The sequence below is a fragment of the Bos indicus x Bos taurus genome, chromosome 19 (assembly GCF_003369695.1).
Source record: "Bos indicus x Bos taurus breed Angus x Brahman F1 hybrid chromosome 19, Bos_hybrid_MaternalHap_v2.0, whole genome shotgun sequence".
Lineage (NCBI taxonomy): Eukaryota > Metazoa > Chordata > Mammalia > Artiodactyla > Bovidae > Bos > Bos indicus x Bos taurus.
Window position 1 is genome coordinate 37,983,705 of NC_040094.1, and position 12,831 is coordinate 37,996,535.

At 48.5% G+C, this 12,831-nt stretch overlaps 2 protein-coding genes and 1 non-coding gene across 4 annotated transcripts in view; all 3 read left to right on the forward strand.

The window, feature by feature from the left end:
- Positions 1-2,390, forward strand: part of FAM117A (family with sequence similarity 117 member A) — a 42,374-nt gene extending 39,984 nt beyond the window's left edge. The window contains exon 8 of one of the 2 annotated variants that reach the window (XM_027519848.1): positions 1,149-2,384. In XM_027519848.1, coding sequence (XP_027375649.1) covers positions 1,149-1,449 — 301 coding nt within the window. In that variant the 3' untranslated portion in view covers positions 1,450-2,384. Of the gene's footprint in view, positions 1-1,148 lie in introns of both variants that reach the window. The other variant, XM_027519847.1, reaches the window with a different exon arrangement.
- Positions 2,391-4,652: 2,262 nt separating this feature from the next.
- Positions 4,653-11,499, forward strand: SLC35B1 (solute carrier family 35 member B1). Its single transcript, XM_027519849.1, has 9 exons — positions 4,653-4,881; positions 5,651-5,754; positions 6,327-6,457; positions 6,748-6,778; positions 7,361-7,518; positions 9,292-9,418; positions 10,182-10,288; positions 10,444-10,597; positions 11,259-11,499. Exons 1-9 carry the CDS (start codon positions 4,679-4,681, stop codon positions 11,309-11,311), a joined length of 1,068 nt encoding a protein of 355 aa, XP_027375650.1. The 5' UTR covers positions 4,653-4,678; the 3' UTR covers positions 11,312-11,499.
- Positions 7,872-8,006, forward strand: LOC113878638. Its single transcript, XR_003507062.1, has one exon. It is a non-coding gene; the product is annotated as a small nucleolar RNA SNORA70 (small nucleolar RNA).
- Positions 11,500-12,831: the final 1,332 nt, after the last annotated feature.

Sequence of the window (12,831 nt, forward strand, 5' to 3'; positions counted from 1 at the left end):
CATATGCCTTGCTCTTCTTCCTGGGTTTGGAATGGTTAGAATTAAAATTAAATGGTACTACAATTAAAATGGTGATGAGTTTATCAAGCTGTGCACTGAGTGCATTTTTCTGTCTGTATATGTTATACTTGAAGAAAAAGTTAGGCGATGGGAAGCACTGGCACAGAGCTCGACTGTCTGCTCACCTGTTTGTGTTCTTGCCTGGAATCCTCACAACCAGCAGCTTCTTGGGGCTTCTTCACCCTTGAAGCGTGGCCAGACATTCTTTCGGGGGAAAGAACCTTTTTTTTAAATCATACGGATTCCTTACTCTAGAACTCTCTGACCTGACCTGTTTTAATCCTTCCATTTCCCCTACGTGATCGGCAGAGTAGGGAATTCTTTCCACGTTAGGTGAGGCAGGTTAGGCCAAGAGCACAAGGTAAGTTAGAACCTAGATCTCCTGATAAGGTCTAGCTGTTGTCCTTTCCTTTCAGCAAGGGTTTTTGAAAATCATACCTTTTAAATCTTTTCAATCTGCTCAAGAATTAGATTCTTGAGGCCAGGAGATTTCAATGAGGGGTAGTTTTCCTCTGAGGGGACATTTGGCAATGTCAAGAGGCATTTTCGGTTGTCACAACATGGGGTAGTCGTGCTCCTGGCATACAGTGGGTGGAGACCAGGGATGCTGTTAAACATCCCACGATGCACAGGATAGTTCCCCACAGGCAAGAGTTACCCAGCTCCAAATGCCAATAATGGGGAGGTTGAGCATCTTGGCTCTAGGCTATAAAGAGTCTAAGAAAGTCACTTTGCCTAGGATCTCTGCTTTCAGGCAAGAGGTCTGCCCCCAAAACACTGTTCGCTGATAAAAATCTCTCAAATTAATAGGCCTCTCAGTCTCTTCTTCTAGAATCACAGTCAGGAAGTTCTTCCTGTCTAGCTTTAATCCCTTCTGTTTTTAGCTAAAGTAGATTTCCGGTTGTTTAGCCCTGTTTCTAAAACGTGGAGAGCTGAGGGGCATACACACTCGTTGTTGCTCAGTAGCCTGTCGTTTTTTGGTCAAGCTCCCAACCTGTTGGAACAGAGACCCAGCTCCCCGGCACTGTGACGCCTCTCATCCCTTCTCACTGGCTATTTGTGTTTGTGTTTCTGTCTCCATCCTCCAGGTCCCCAGGTCCTGACCTGGCCTTCCTGACTTCCTGTCCTGACAAGAACAAAGTCCATTTCAACCCAACCGGCTCGGCCTTCTGCCCCGTCAGCTTGATGAAGCCCCTCTTCCCCAGCATGGGCTTCATCTTCCGTAACTGCCCCTCAAGCCCGGGATCCCCGCTGCCCCCTGCCAGCTCCAGGCCACCGCCTCGGAAGGATCCAGAGGCCTCCAAGGCCTCCTCGCTGCCCTTTGAGCCGTGGCAGCGCACCCCACCATCAGAAGAGCCTGTGCTTTTCCAGAGCTCTCTGGTGGTCTGAGGGAGCTTTACCTCCACTTTCCCATGGAGACAGTGCCTTGGTGGCAGGACCCTCCCTAACGCCCCTGAGGCGGGGGATGAAGGAGCCCTTCCCTCTCGGCCTTCGAGCACTTTCGTTTATTGTGTCAAAGCCCTGGGTCCTCTTTCTGATGAACACTGGCCCCTTCAAATGTGAGGGGCCCTGCTTTGTCCACTAATAGCTGGGCAGCTCACAAGTCACACCTGTGTTCTTGCCACCTCTCTCCCTTGGTGGAAAACTCACCCAGAAGGTCTTGGGTCTCCCACACCTGGGTATGAGTCCAAAGGGCTGTGTACGGGACCCTTGTCTTTATCATGGAGTGAGCTGGCCATGGTTGAAGGAGAGGGGACACCACAGATTTCCCTCCCTCTCCTTCAGACATAGACAAGGAGATCCAAACACATACCCCCATCCTCTCAGTCCCATCCGCATGCCACCCTCTCACTGGAGGAGCTGACCAAAGCAGCCTGAAAGGGCCATGACACTTGACCAATCCAGCTGCTGGCAGAGGGGGAACCAGGCGTTTTCCCAAGTGGCATTTTCATCTCACTTTCACCCTAAGATTGTCTTAAGTAGCAGCCCAGCCTGCCCAGCCCCAGGTGGGTCATAGGGGAGAGGGAGAGCTGGCATTCCTCTGGGTGGCAAGTGGCGACTCTCCACCCTCCACCTGCCCCAGGACTGGGTTGGATTAGGAAAATGCCTATTTTTCTTGTATCGATGTAGAAACTCTATTTTCTCCCAAAGACACTATTTTTGCAGCTGTTTGAAGTTTGTATATTTTCTGTACTGCAGAGCTTACACAAAATTGAAGAAGAATGTTAATGTTCAAGTTTTATTATCCTGTGTTTAGAAGGTTTTTTTTTTTTTTTTTTGCAGATCTTGGTGTTAATAGACCAAATAAATAAGTATTCCCAGCAGCTTGAGTTTCTGTTAAATATTTTGGGGGTGAGGGAGCAGGATGGAGATTGAGGGTATCATTAATCACTTCATCCTTGTCTTCAAGAGGAGCCTTTACTTAACACATAATGTTGGGTGGATGGGTCCAAAGTCTGTGTCCTCAGGACAGCAGACTTGCCTTCTCTACATGGACATATAAACAGTGCAGCCAGAGAAGGGATGTCCTGAATGCAGTGGATGAGGAGTGAAGGAGTTAGTGGGGGAAGTCATCCTTTCTTGGGTGAGTCTGGAAAAACACCCTAACAGAGAGTGCATTTTACCTGGGAAATGAGGGTGACCAAGGGGAAACGGTTTGGCAATTTACAAGACAAGGGAATGGCATTCAGATTGAATCTCTGGGCACAGTTTTAGGGAAGCTTTAGCTCCTTCTGAGTGTTCTTTTCACATGAGTGAGCACCCACAACACAGATGGTAGAAGAAACTGTTCTGGTCCTTTTGCAGCCTATCAGCTTTATAGTGCCCCACCTGTAAGAGCCTTTGGGGGAAATGAGAATAACCAACCCACCATTCTGTTAGTGATTTGCCATTTACAAAGCATTTTCACAAAAGACATTATCCCCATTGTTTGGGTAAAAAGTTGACTACCTTAAGGGCAGTCATAATAACTATAATTGCATCTATCTCAAAAAGCCTCAAAACAAACCAGGCTCTCCCAACTACCATGAATTAGCTAGGTAGGCAACAGATACACTGTAAAATGCTTTACGTAAAGGTCACTGAAATATCATAAACCATCTGATGTGATAAATCCCACTGTACTAATGAGGGAAGGACAAATGGGGGAGCTAGGATTGGGAACCAGATCATTTGATTCCAGTGCTCATTATTCTAACCAGAGTACTCTCCCAGTCATTATATTTCCATTAATTTCAACTGAGGAAACGACTCAGAGGTCAAATGAATTGTTTGAAGTGCCAGCTAGGAAAAAGGCAGAGCTGGGACTGGAACCCTAGCTCGGTGCCCTGGAATCGTCAGCTAATTTAGTAGAGGAAGACACTGGGCAAGAGAGTAAAAGTGTGGGGGTCCCCCTCCCCAATTAATATAAAGAAGACAGTTGGGGACAGACCCTACTTCTACTTCTTGCCCCTCCCCTGAAAGACGTTTGGCCTACCCCCAAAGTCTTAGTGAGTCAGGCCCAGAGGGATGGGTGTGGTGCTGCCCCGAGTTTCCTTCCTTTGCCTGAGGCTGTGCCAGAGGAGTAGGCTGCTGGAAGGGGAGAAGGAGCCTCTACCCAGAGAGCAGCCCAGAGTCCAGTGACTACCATGGGGCTTGAGGCTGGTAGTGGCAAGCCCTGGGGTTAGTCTGGCCTTAGCTCCTGGTGTCATCAGGTGGGGGCCCAATAAGGAGTTCATTAATGCAGGAGGGTTTGCTCCCTTGTTGGTGAGTTGCAAGACCCTGAAGAAAATCCACTTCAGCAAGCTTCCATTTACATCTCCAGATGTGAGGAAATAAGATCAGACTTGAGAACAAGTCATGACTAATAAATACCGTAAACTTGCACAGCACACTTTTACAGTTTATAAAACACTTTCACCAAGCTCAGCTCATTTGATCCTCAACAGTCAAGAGGTGACAAAGTGGCTATTACTAATTCCTATGGACTATATATATAGAGATTAGGAAAACTGTAGCTCGGCATTTAGGTGGCACGCACAGGTTACCCTGCCTTTGAGAGCTGAGACAAGAGCCCTGCCGCCCTTGGGAGCCTTGTGATGTGCTATAGGAGGAGGATGTGCTCCCCAAAGACAGGCCTTGAATGCTCTTCTGGTAGAGGGTAGAGTCGGGGACACTGGGGGCCCGCTAGGGGGCGCTAAGGTTACATTGACAGTTTCCGGGAGTTAGGACCCAGCAGAAGCCTGACAGCCGACCGGGAAAAAGGCTATTCGATTTGCTCGGCCGGCGTACTCCTCCTTCCCACTCCCTTGACTGTCTTTGCACTGAGTAGCCAATTGGTTACCTCCACATCATTATACGTCATCATTCCACGTCCACGTATCGCCTAGGCCATCCCGTCGCGCTCCGGGTCGCGGCTGTCCTCGGAGTTGCCTGATCGGAAAGTCTCGAGGGCGAGGCGTTGCCCTCGATTCAGCTGGTTCCCCTGGCCATCAGGGACGAGGCCAAGGCCCCAGGGTGGGTCTCCTTTTCTTGGAAGCGGGTTCTGGGTTTTGAGGAGTTTTCCCCTTGGTGGTCCTGCGCTGGCAGTTCCAGCGGTGGCTGCTGGGGCCCTCCGCAGCGGCGGTCTCATGCAGCTCCTATGAGGCCCCTGTCGCCGGTCGGCGATGTCCGGCTGGACTTGTCACCGCCGCCGCTGCCGGCTGTGAGCGGGTCTCCGGTTGGGTCCTCCGGGCGTCTCATGGCCGCTAGCAGCTCCCTGGTGCCCGACCGGCTGCGTCTGCCGCTCTGCTTCCTGGGCGTCTTTGTCTGCTATTTCTACTATGGGATCCTGCAGGAAAAGATGTGAGCGGATCCCCAGGGTGGGAACGCAGACCACCCCCCCCCATCCCCCCGCCGCACCACCCCCCGCGCCCCGCCCGCTCAATCCTGCCTTGTCTCCCCAGCCTGTGGTCAGATTCAGGTTCGCGGTCCTCCCGCCCCTAGCCCCAGTGTTCCCTTTGGCCCCTTCTGCTCTCCCAGCATCCTGACCCCTTTGCTGCTAAACCTCCCAAGGGTTATACAAAACGCGAAAGTTGGTTCCTAGATTCTCTGGAGGTGGTTATTTTTCTTCCCTTAATTGATGTTTTTCCTGTTGGTTCTAAAGGACTGGGTTTTACAGACTTAGGTTTCCATGACCTGTGCTGGGCTGTCCTTGGAATTCCTATATTCTTGCAGATTGCTGATTACTTCACCCTCGGCCCTGCCCCGGTGTACGTCGTTTCACCAATTTTTCATGTTTCATTCAGCTCCATCCTGTACGGATATGTGTACACAGACAGACACACACACACACAATTTTTCACGTTTCCTTCAGCACCATCCTGTACGGATATGTGTGTACACACACGCACAGAGTTTGTTTCATTCAGTTCTCTGATTAGCAGCCTGGAGTATCTAGTTTCTAGCTCCAATAAAATTGGCTCCTGTTGTAAATGTGCCCGGTGATCCTTACCAAACTTTCCCTAAGTCTAGGGAAGAAAAACAATTTCAAAGCGTTCAGTGGCTCTGGATTACTGGAGGACCCTGAGGGAAGTATATTAATTCGTCTCTTTCCCATGCGTTTTATTCTTAGAACAAGAGGAAAGTATGGGGAGGGAGCCAAGCAGGAGACCTTCACTTTTGCCTTAACTTTGGTCTTCATCCAATGTGTGGTCAATGCTGTGTTTGCCAAGATCTGTGAGTACTTAGATAATAATCTGTTTTGTGTCCCCTTCCCTATGTATCCTAGGCATTAGGTCTAACTCTCAAGACCCTCAACCCCTTTAGTGCTAACAACAGCCTCTCTATTAGACTTATAAAATGAGTGGCTTTGGAAAAAGGTGGGATTCTGTTTCCTTAAACTAAATCAATTTCTCCATCAGAAATGTGCAGAGAATGGATCTGTATTCCGGATCCCCATGAGAATATTTAAAACTTTTTCTTTGTCTTTTTGGTTTTCCTTTTTGTGTCGGCTCTCTTTGTTCCCTGGGGGCTAGCAGCAGGGCTGACTAGTCCCTTGATCTGAATGAACATCCACCCCCCGCCCCCCACCGCTCCCCTGCATGAGGTCTTGTGTTAGGTTTAGATGGGGTTGGAGAGTTGGAGAATCTTCAGAGATTTCCCAATCTAAGAGGACAGAAATAGTTCTAAGTACTTCTCATCTTATTTGACAGATAAATTCCTTTCATGTGGCTTTGACTTTTGCTCAGTGGTCCATCCTAGGCCCACCAACTTTCTCTTGTGTGTTTGTTTCTTTTGTCTTCTCCCAGTGATCCAGTTTTTTGACACTGCCAGAGTGGATCGTACTCGGAGCTGGCTCTATGCTGCGTGTTCTGTCTCCTATCTGGGTGCTATGGTCTCCAGCAACTCAGCACTACAGTTTGTCAACTACCCAACTCAGGTGAAACCTCAGGGTGGGGTGAGGGTTGGCTCAGAAGTTCAAAAGGATGAAAGATTCTTCCCTCAGGTCTATGACTTAAATAAAAGGAGAATGTGTCTGGGAAATTAAGAGTGTGAAGAACCACAGATCTGAAATTTAGTGATAGTGGGTGGGCTGTGATAGAGCCGTTTTCTGAGGCTACAGTCTCTGGTGCAGGCCCCACGCTAACTTACTCATCTTATGTAGCACCTAGTTCAGTACCTGGCATGTCAAAGACGCTCAGAAATTATTTTTGCTCAATTTAATTTCAGGTCCTTGGTAAATCCTGCAAGCCCATCCCAGGTAAGCAGAAGAAGATGGTCACTGTCATCCATCCTGTCTTCCTCTAGTGAGCTTGATCCTCCTCTGCTAGGGCTCTATTCCTCTGAGCTTTGTCATCTCACCATTGCTATCTCTAGGGACCTCCCTGCATCCCTTCCTCCTGCCCATCCTGTCATCTGTATCACTTCCTGTTGTGTTGGGTGTTCATTAGCTGGTAATCCTCACTGTGAGCTAGAAGCTGACCTCATCTGCTTCACATGGTCAGTCGTTTTGGTGGCCTACATTGTATTAGATACCCTAAATCCCATTTGATCATCAGTTTCCTTATTCTCAATTTCTCATTCTTCCCTACTGCCCCACCTTTGCCAGGTTCCTTCCTGGAGCCTTTGTTCTCTACGTTTCTCTGCTTTATATTCTTCGTTCAATCTTGTTGCACAGTCATCTCTACGTAGGTGCTAGTCTTGCACTCTCCTCTTTTTGTCCTCTGTCAGCTCTCCTTCTCAGACATTCTTTTTTCCCCACGAGTCTTTGGCTCCTAGGAGATTATTGGTCTCAACAGTGCCTATGGGTGCCTGAATTTTCCACCCTGTTTCTTCTCTGTAGTCATGCTCCTTGGAGTGACCCTCTTGAAGAAGAAGTACCCAATGGCCAAGTACCTGTGTGTGTTGCTAATTGTGGCTGGAGTGGCCCTTTTCATGTACAAACCCAAAAAAGTAGTCGGGATAGAAGAACACACAATTGGCTATGGAGAGCTGCTCCTGGTATGTAATCCTGTTGGGAAAGGAAGCCTTTTCCAGTAACCTTAACAGGAATATCCACCCCCTGCACATACAGAAGGCCAGTTATATGCTTTGAGAGAGATAAGTGATGTTTCCTGCCCCCCGTTTCTGGTTTTTGTCTCTTGCTGCAGCGTCCTTGGCTCTGCTGAGGCTGTAGTGGGGAGCCTAGAATATTTCACAGCAGTTCAGCTCTCCTTCTGGAGAAGAGATAACTCTGAGGCCTGTGTCTAAATGCTGCTGTGAGGTCCCTGAGACCTGAGAGTAAAGAGGAAAGGAGCAGTGTGTCTCTCATTGGCTTTCCGAGAAACCTGGAAGCCAGAGTTTAAAATGATAGTATATAGCCAGCTAAGCCAACCATGCTCTTTTCCCCATGGGGGCCCAGTGTGCAGTGGCTGCAAACAGCAGCCTCCCTGGTAGTGTATGCAGCCTGTTGCCTGTACAGATTGCCCTAAGGGACCTTGGAGATAACTCTGGCCAGTGGACATTCATGACTGGCATGCTGTCCCCAATCTAGGCTCCAGATAGATATGCGTGGTGCCTTTGGAAAGCCTAGGGCACAGTGGCCAGAGTCCACTTTGGCCAAGTTATAATGTCTATTCACACCAAGCTGCAGAACAAGGGGCATATGATTGAGGCCCTCCACAGGGCCAAGTTCAAGTTCCTGGCCACCAGAAGATCCACATCGCCAAGAAGTAGAGATTTACTAAGTTTAACGCAGATGAATTTGAAACCGTGGTGGCAGAAAAGCGGCTCCTCCCACATGGCTGTGGGGTCAAATACACCCCTAATCGTGGTCCTCTGGACAAAGGGCCCTGCGCTCATGAGGGCGCTGTCCCCTCCTTCCTCCTGCCCACCAATAACTCCTACTTCCTGTCAAAAAATAATAATACTATAGTAGCTATTGCCCACTAGGTATTAGGTACTGTTCCAAGGGTTCTACATGAAAATTAGTTAATTTTTACAATAACTTCATAACTTAGTATTAATCTCCATTTTACAGATGAAGAAAATGAGGCAAAGAAAAGTTAAATCGTTTGCCCGTGGCCACATGGCTGTTAATTGGCAGAGTTAATGGCTAACTTGGGCTTCCCAGGTGGCACTAGGGGTAAAGAATCCGCCTGCCAATGCAGGTTAGACTTCACAGACACAGGTTCAATCCCTGGGTTGGAAAGATCCCCTGGAGTAGGAAATGGCAACCCACTCCAGTATTCTTGCCTGGGAAATCCCATGGACAGAGGAGCCTGGCGGGCTACAGTCCATGGGGTCCCAAGGAGTTGGATATTACTGAACAAATTATGTCCAATATTGCCCTGGATTCTAATCCGACAATGTGACCACAGAATCCAATCTCTGAAGCACTGGACTCCCAAGCCAGGAGGCTAACATTCTGGGATTAGATTTCCTCTCTCCACCTTTAGTGGAAGAATGTGTGTGGCTCACCATGGCCTATTCTAGGCCCCTGCATGCCAGGCTTCACGGCATTGAGTTGAGAAGTGTTAGGCTTCCTGCCCTGCTCTGATCACGTTACATCTGTGTGGCTCAGATCACCTGTCCTTCCGGTGCTGGGGGCAGGAGGGAGCCCACGTGGTTTCTTGTCATCCTCTGCTTGTGGGCAAATGGCAGCGTTTTGTTCTGAGGACTCTGTCTTTAGGCTGCGGCTTTCTGAGGGATCTCAGAAAAGTGAGAGGTCTGTTTCCTGAGTTGGGGAGGGCCCCAGTGGCCTTCTCACTGCAGCCTGTACTCTTTCTTTCCCAGCTCTTGTCTCTAACCCTCGATGGACTGACCGGTGTTTCCCAGGACCACATGCGAGCTCACTACCAAACAGGCTCCAACCACATGATGCTGAACATCAACCTTTGGTCGACACTGCTGCTGGGAGCTGGTAAGGAGTGGTTCTGCTATTCTTCCCATGTATCAGCAGAGGGCAGACTGCCTTCATCCACTTAATCTCTAGCTCTGGTGCCAGCTGTGCTCTTTGCCCAGGCCAAAGGTCAGCCTCAGTTCTCAGATGCCTTATTGTCCAAGCCCTTGAGAAGCCGTCTTAGAGAAACTTGCACCAGTCAGCTCTGCCTGCTGCTTGTACTGGCACAATCAGGAGTAGATCTGTGTCAGGTGTCATGGGAAGACGCACAGTAGCAAAACGCAGGGGTGCCCTGGGAACTCACCCTTCTCTGAGGTAGATGAGACATTAGTCTGTGGTGAATACTGAAGATTGTTCAAACATGGATGTGTTTGCTTTTAAATCAGGGCTTTCTAACTTTTTTTTCAAATCTGGGCACACACAGGGAGTATTTTTCATACAACACACTAGGGTTAACAGAGGAGGCTGTGGATGGCTGGAATTGACCAGTGCTTGGGGCTGCCTTGAGCTGGGGATGTGTGGATCAGTATCTTCACAGCATCTGAGGTTCGCTTCTTTCTGTCACTTTGACAGAAGTAACTCATTAACTTTTAAGTATTTCCCAGAAGAGTCTTTAGTTTCTCTATTCAGAAAAATAGGAGATGCTTGATGGGACAATACAAACTCACGCCATACATTTCCCCTTGCCCTACCCCCCTTCAGAGTGCTTCGCAGGGCTCTGCAGGTGTATGCGTGAGTGTGGCCACACAGGGTGCACCGTTCATCTTTGGGTGCTTTTTCCTAGGAATCCTGTTCACCGGGGAGCTCTGGGAGTTCTTGAGCTTTGCCGAAAGGTACCCTACCATCGTCTATAACATCCTTCTCTTTGGCCTGACTAGTGCCCTGGGCCAGGTGAGTGCCTTGATGGGTGATGGCTTGGCTTCCCCAAGAGGGACTGGCCTGGCTGGGAGAAGAGGGTGGCAAGATCAGCTGTGATGTCCTGTTACAGACTTTCCTTGGTAGAGACTCAGGAACCAGCCTGACTTTGTCTTTCTGTCTTTCTCTAGAGCTTCATCTTCATGACAGTTGTGTATTTCGGTCCCCTGACCTGCTCCATCATCACCACAACTCGAAAGTTCTTCACCATTTTGGCCTCTGTGATCCTCTTCGCCAACCCCATCAGCCCCATGCAGTGGGTGGGCACCGTGCTGGTGTTCTTGGGTAAGTTACATCCAGAGCATGCAGCTCTGGGCCATACAAAGGGACTTTATTTTTTTTTTCCCTTAATACTTGTATATTTTTTAAATGTGTTATTTTAGAGCAGACTTTTTTTAAAAAAGAAGAGGAAGCATTACCTGTAATCCAGCCTTCCTAAGGAACATTTCATTTGAATGATTTCTTTCCAATGATTCTTTTTTCCCCAGATACTGAGCAGGGTAAAATTATTATACTTATTCCCTACTAATTGGCACTGCTGTGGATGAGCTGAGAGAACTAGAAGGTTGACTCTTAAATTTCATTCAGTCTTGCTGTGGTTTTTTCTTTGGCTGCACCATGGAGCACACAGGATCTTAGTTCCCCCACCAGGGATCGAACCCGTGCTCCCTGTAGTGGAAGCAAGAAGTCTTAACCACTGGACTGCCGGGAAAATCCCTGCTGTATTTTATATACACATGTAATTTATCAGTATCTTGGTGATTTTTTTCATTTGATACTAATCTCTCTTCTCTGAGGAGATTTTATAAAACTGATGTTTGAAAATTATAGTTTTATTTAAAGCTCCAATTTTGGAGACCAAGGCACACCCCACTTCCCATCCTCAAATAATTTGTAGACTTCATTTCTCCCCATAAAGTTAAGCCCATGTTCTCTCTTTCCATAGGTCTCGGTCTTGATGCCAAGTTTGGGAAGGGAGCCAAGAAGACATCCCACTAGGAAGAGAGAGACTACCTCCACTCCAAGAATATTTAAGTTATTTTCTCCAACAGTGACATCTCTTGGGAAAACGGACACAATAGAGATAAAGGACTAGTGTCAGTCTGGGTTTTTTTGTTTTTGTTGTTGTTATTTTTTAAAGAAGCAAAATCACATATTCTAAAAAAAGCATTTGGATTTTAACAAGACAGTTGGCCATTTCTGTTCTTGACGACCAGGAGCACAGTCTCACACAAAACAAGAGGGAAAGAGAAGAGGCAGAGCTTGGTGTTCATGACCCAATCTGCTCCCACGTGGGTGTGGTTAACGTGGCTGGGTGGCTGGTTCCCCCAAGAACTGTTGCGCTTATGGCCTCTATTCCCACAGGCGAAGGTCTAAATACGCTAGAACAGGTAGGTGTCTGTGAGAGCTAGAGAGTGTAAAAAGCACTTTATCTCTTAAAGCTCTGATGGGCAAATATTTCTTAAAAAACTGCAGATATATTCTCTCCTCAAGAAACTTCTCTTGAGGTTGAGATGAAACGAGCCCAGAGCCTCAGAGTCTGCTGCGTTTTGACATTTCCCCATTTCCTCCCCTTCAACCAAAGCTCAACCAAAACGAGAGCGGAGACCCAGTGTGCATGTCGTGAACAGCTTTGGAAGGTCTGCCTCCCTCCTTCTACCTCCGTGTCTGTTCTCAGTCATCTCGGTCCCCTCCTGGGGAGGCTGGGTTAATCCTCCCTTGTCCTCTTCAGCTGCTAAAGCCTTGCAGGCCTCTGCCATCCTGGCGGTGCCCTGGTATTCCCATGCCAGCTCCTGCCTGTTGAAAGGGATGCTGGCTGAAGGCACAGTGGTTGAGTCCTGGCATAGAGCTGCTGTTGAGTTTTCTGGGTGGCAGTGGGGGGAGAAGGCGGAGCATGGAGCAGAGCCACCTGCCCACTGCTGCCTTCGGAGTTGGAAATCGCTATCCTCCGTGGACCAAACTTTACACATGAAAGTGCATTTCCACCAGCTGCAACTTTCACTCCATCTGTTCAGCAGCCCCAGCCCCTTGGCTCTCCAGATGGGCGCCCAGCCTCCTTCCTGCGCTGCTGCCTTCCCACCCCCTGCACCCAGCCTTTCAAGCCTGGCTCAGTTGCACTCGTCTCTCTCTCTTGGGGCCCTGGGTGTCACTGCAGCTCTGCCCTGAAAGGCCCCCTCTCATTTTGAACTCCTCCTTGAGAAGAGAGGTTTTAAATGCATCTGGCTGAACTTCCTTCTTTTCTCCACCCCTTTCTTTTCTCTGTTTCTCATCCTGAAAGTCGCATCAATTAGCTCCTTACCTACTGGACTGATAGTTCTTCCAAACTCTCTTCTGTGGATTAGTTAGGCAGTGAGAGCATGTTACCAGGGCCAGGGGCCTATTTAGCAGTCCTTACCTGGGCCTGGTGTTTCTTTGTTTTGGGTTTTTAAAAAATAATTGTTTATTTGTCTGTGCTGGATCTTAGCAGTGGCACGCAGGATCTTTAGTTGCAGCATGTGGGATATAGTTCCCTGACCAGG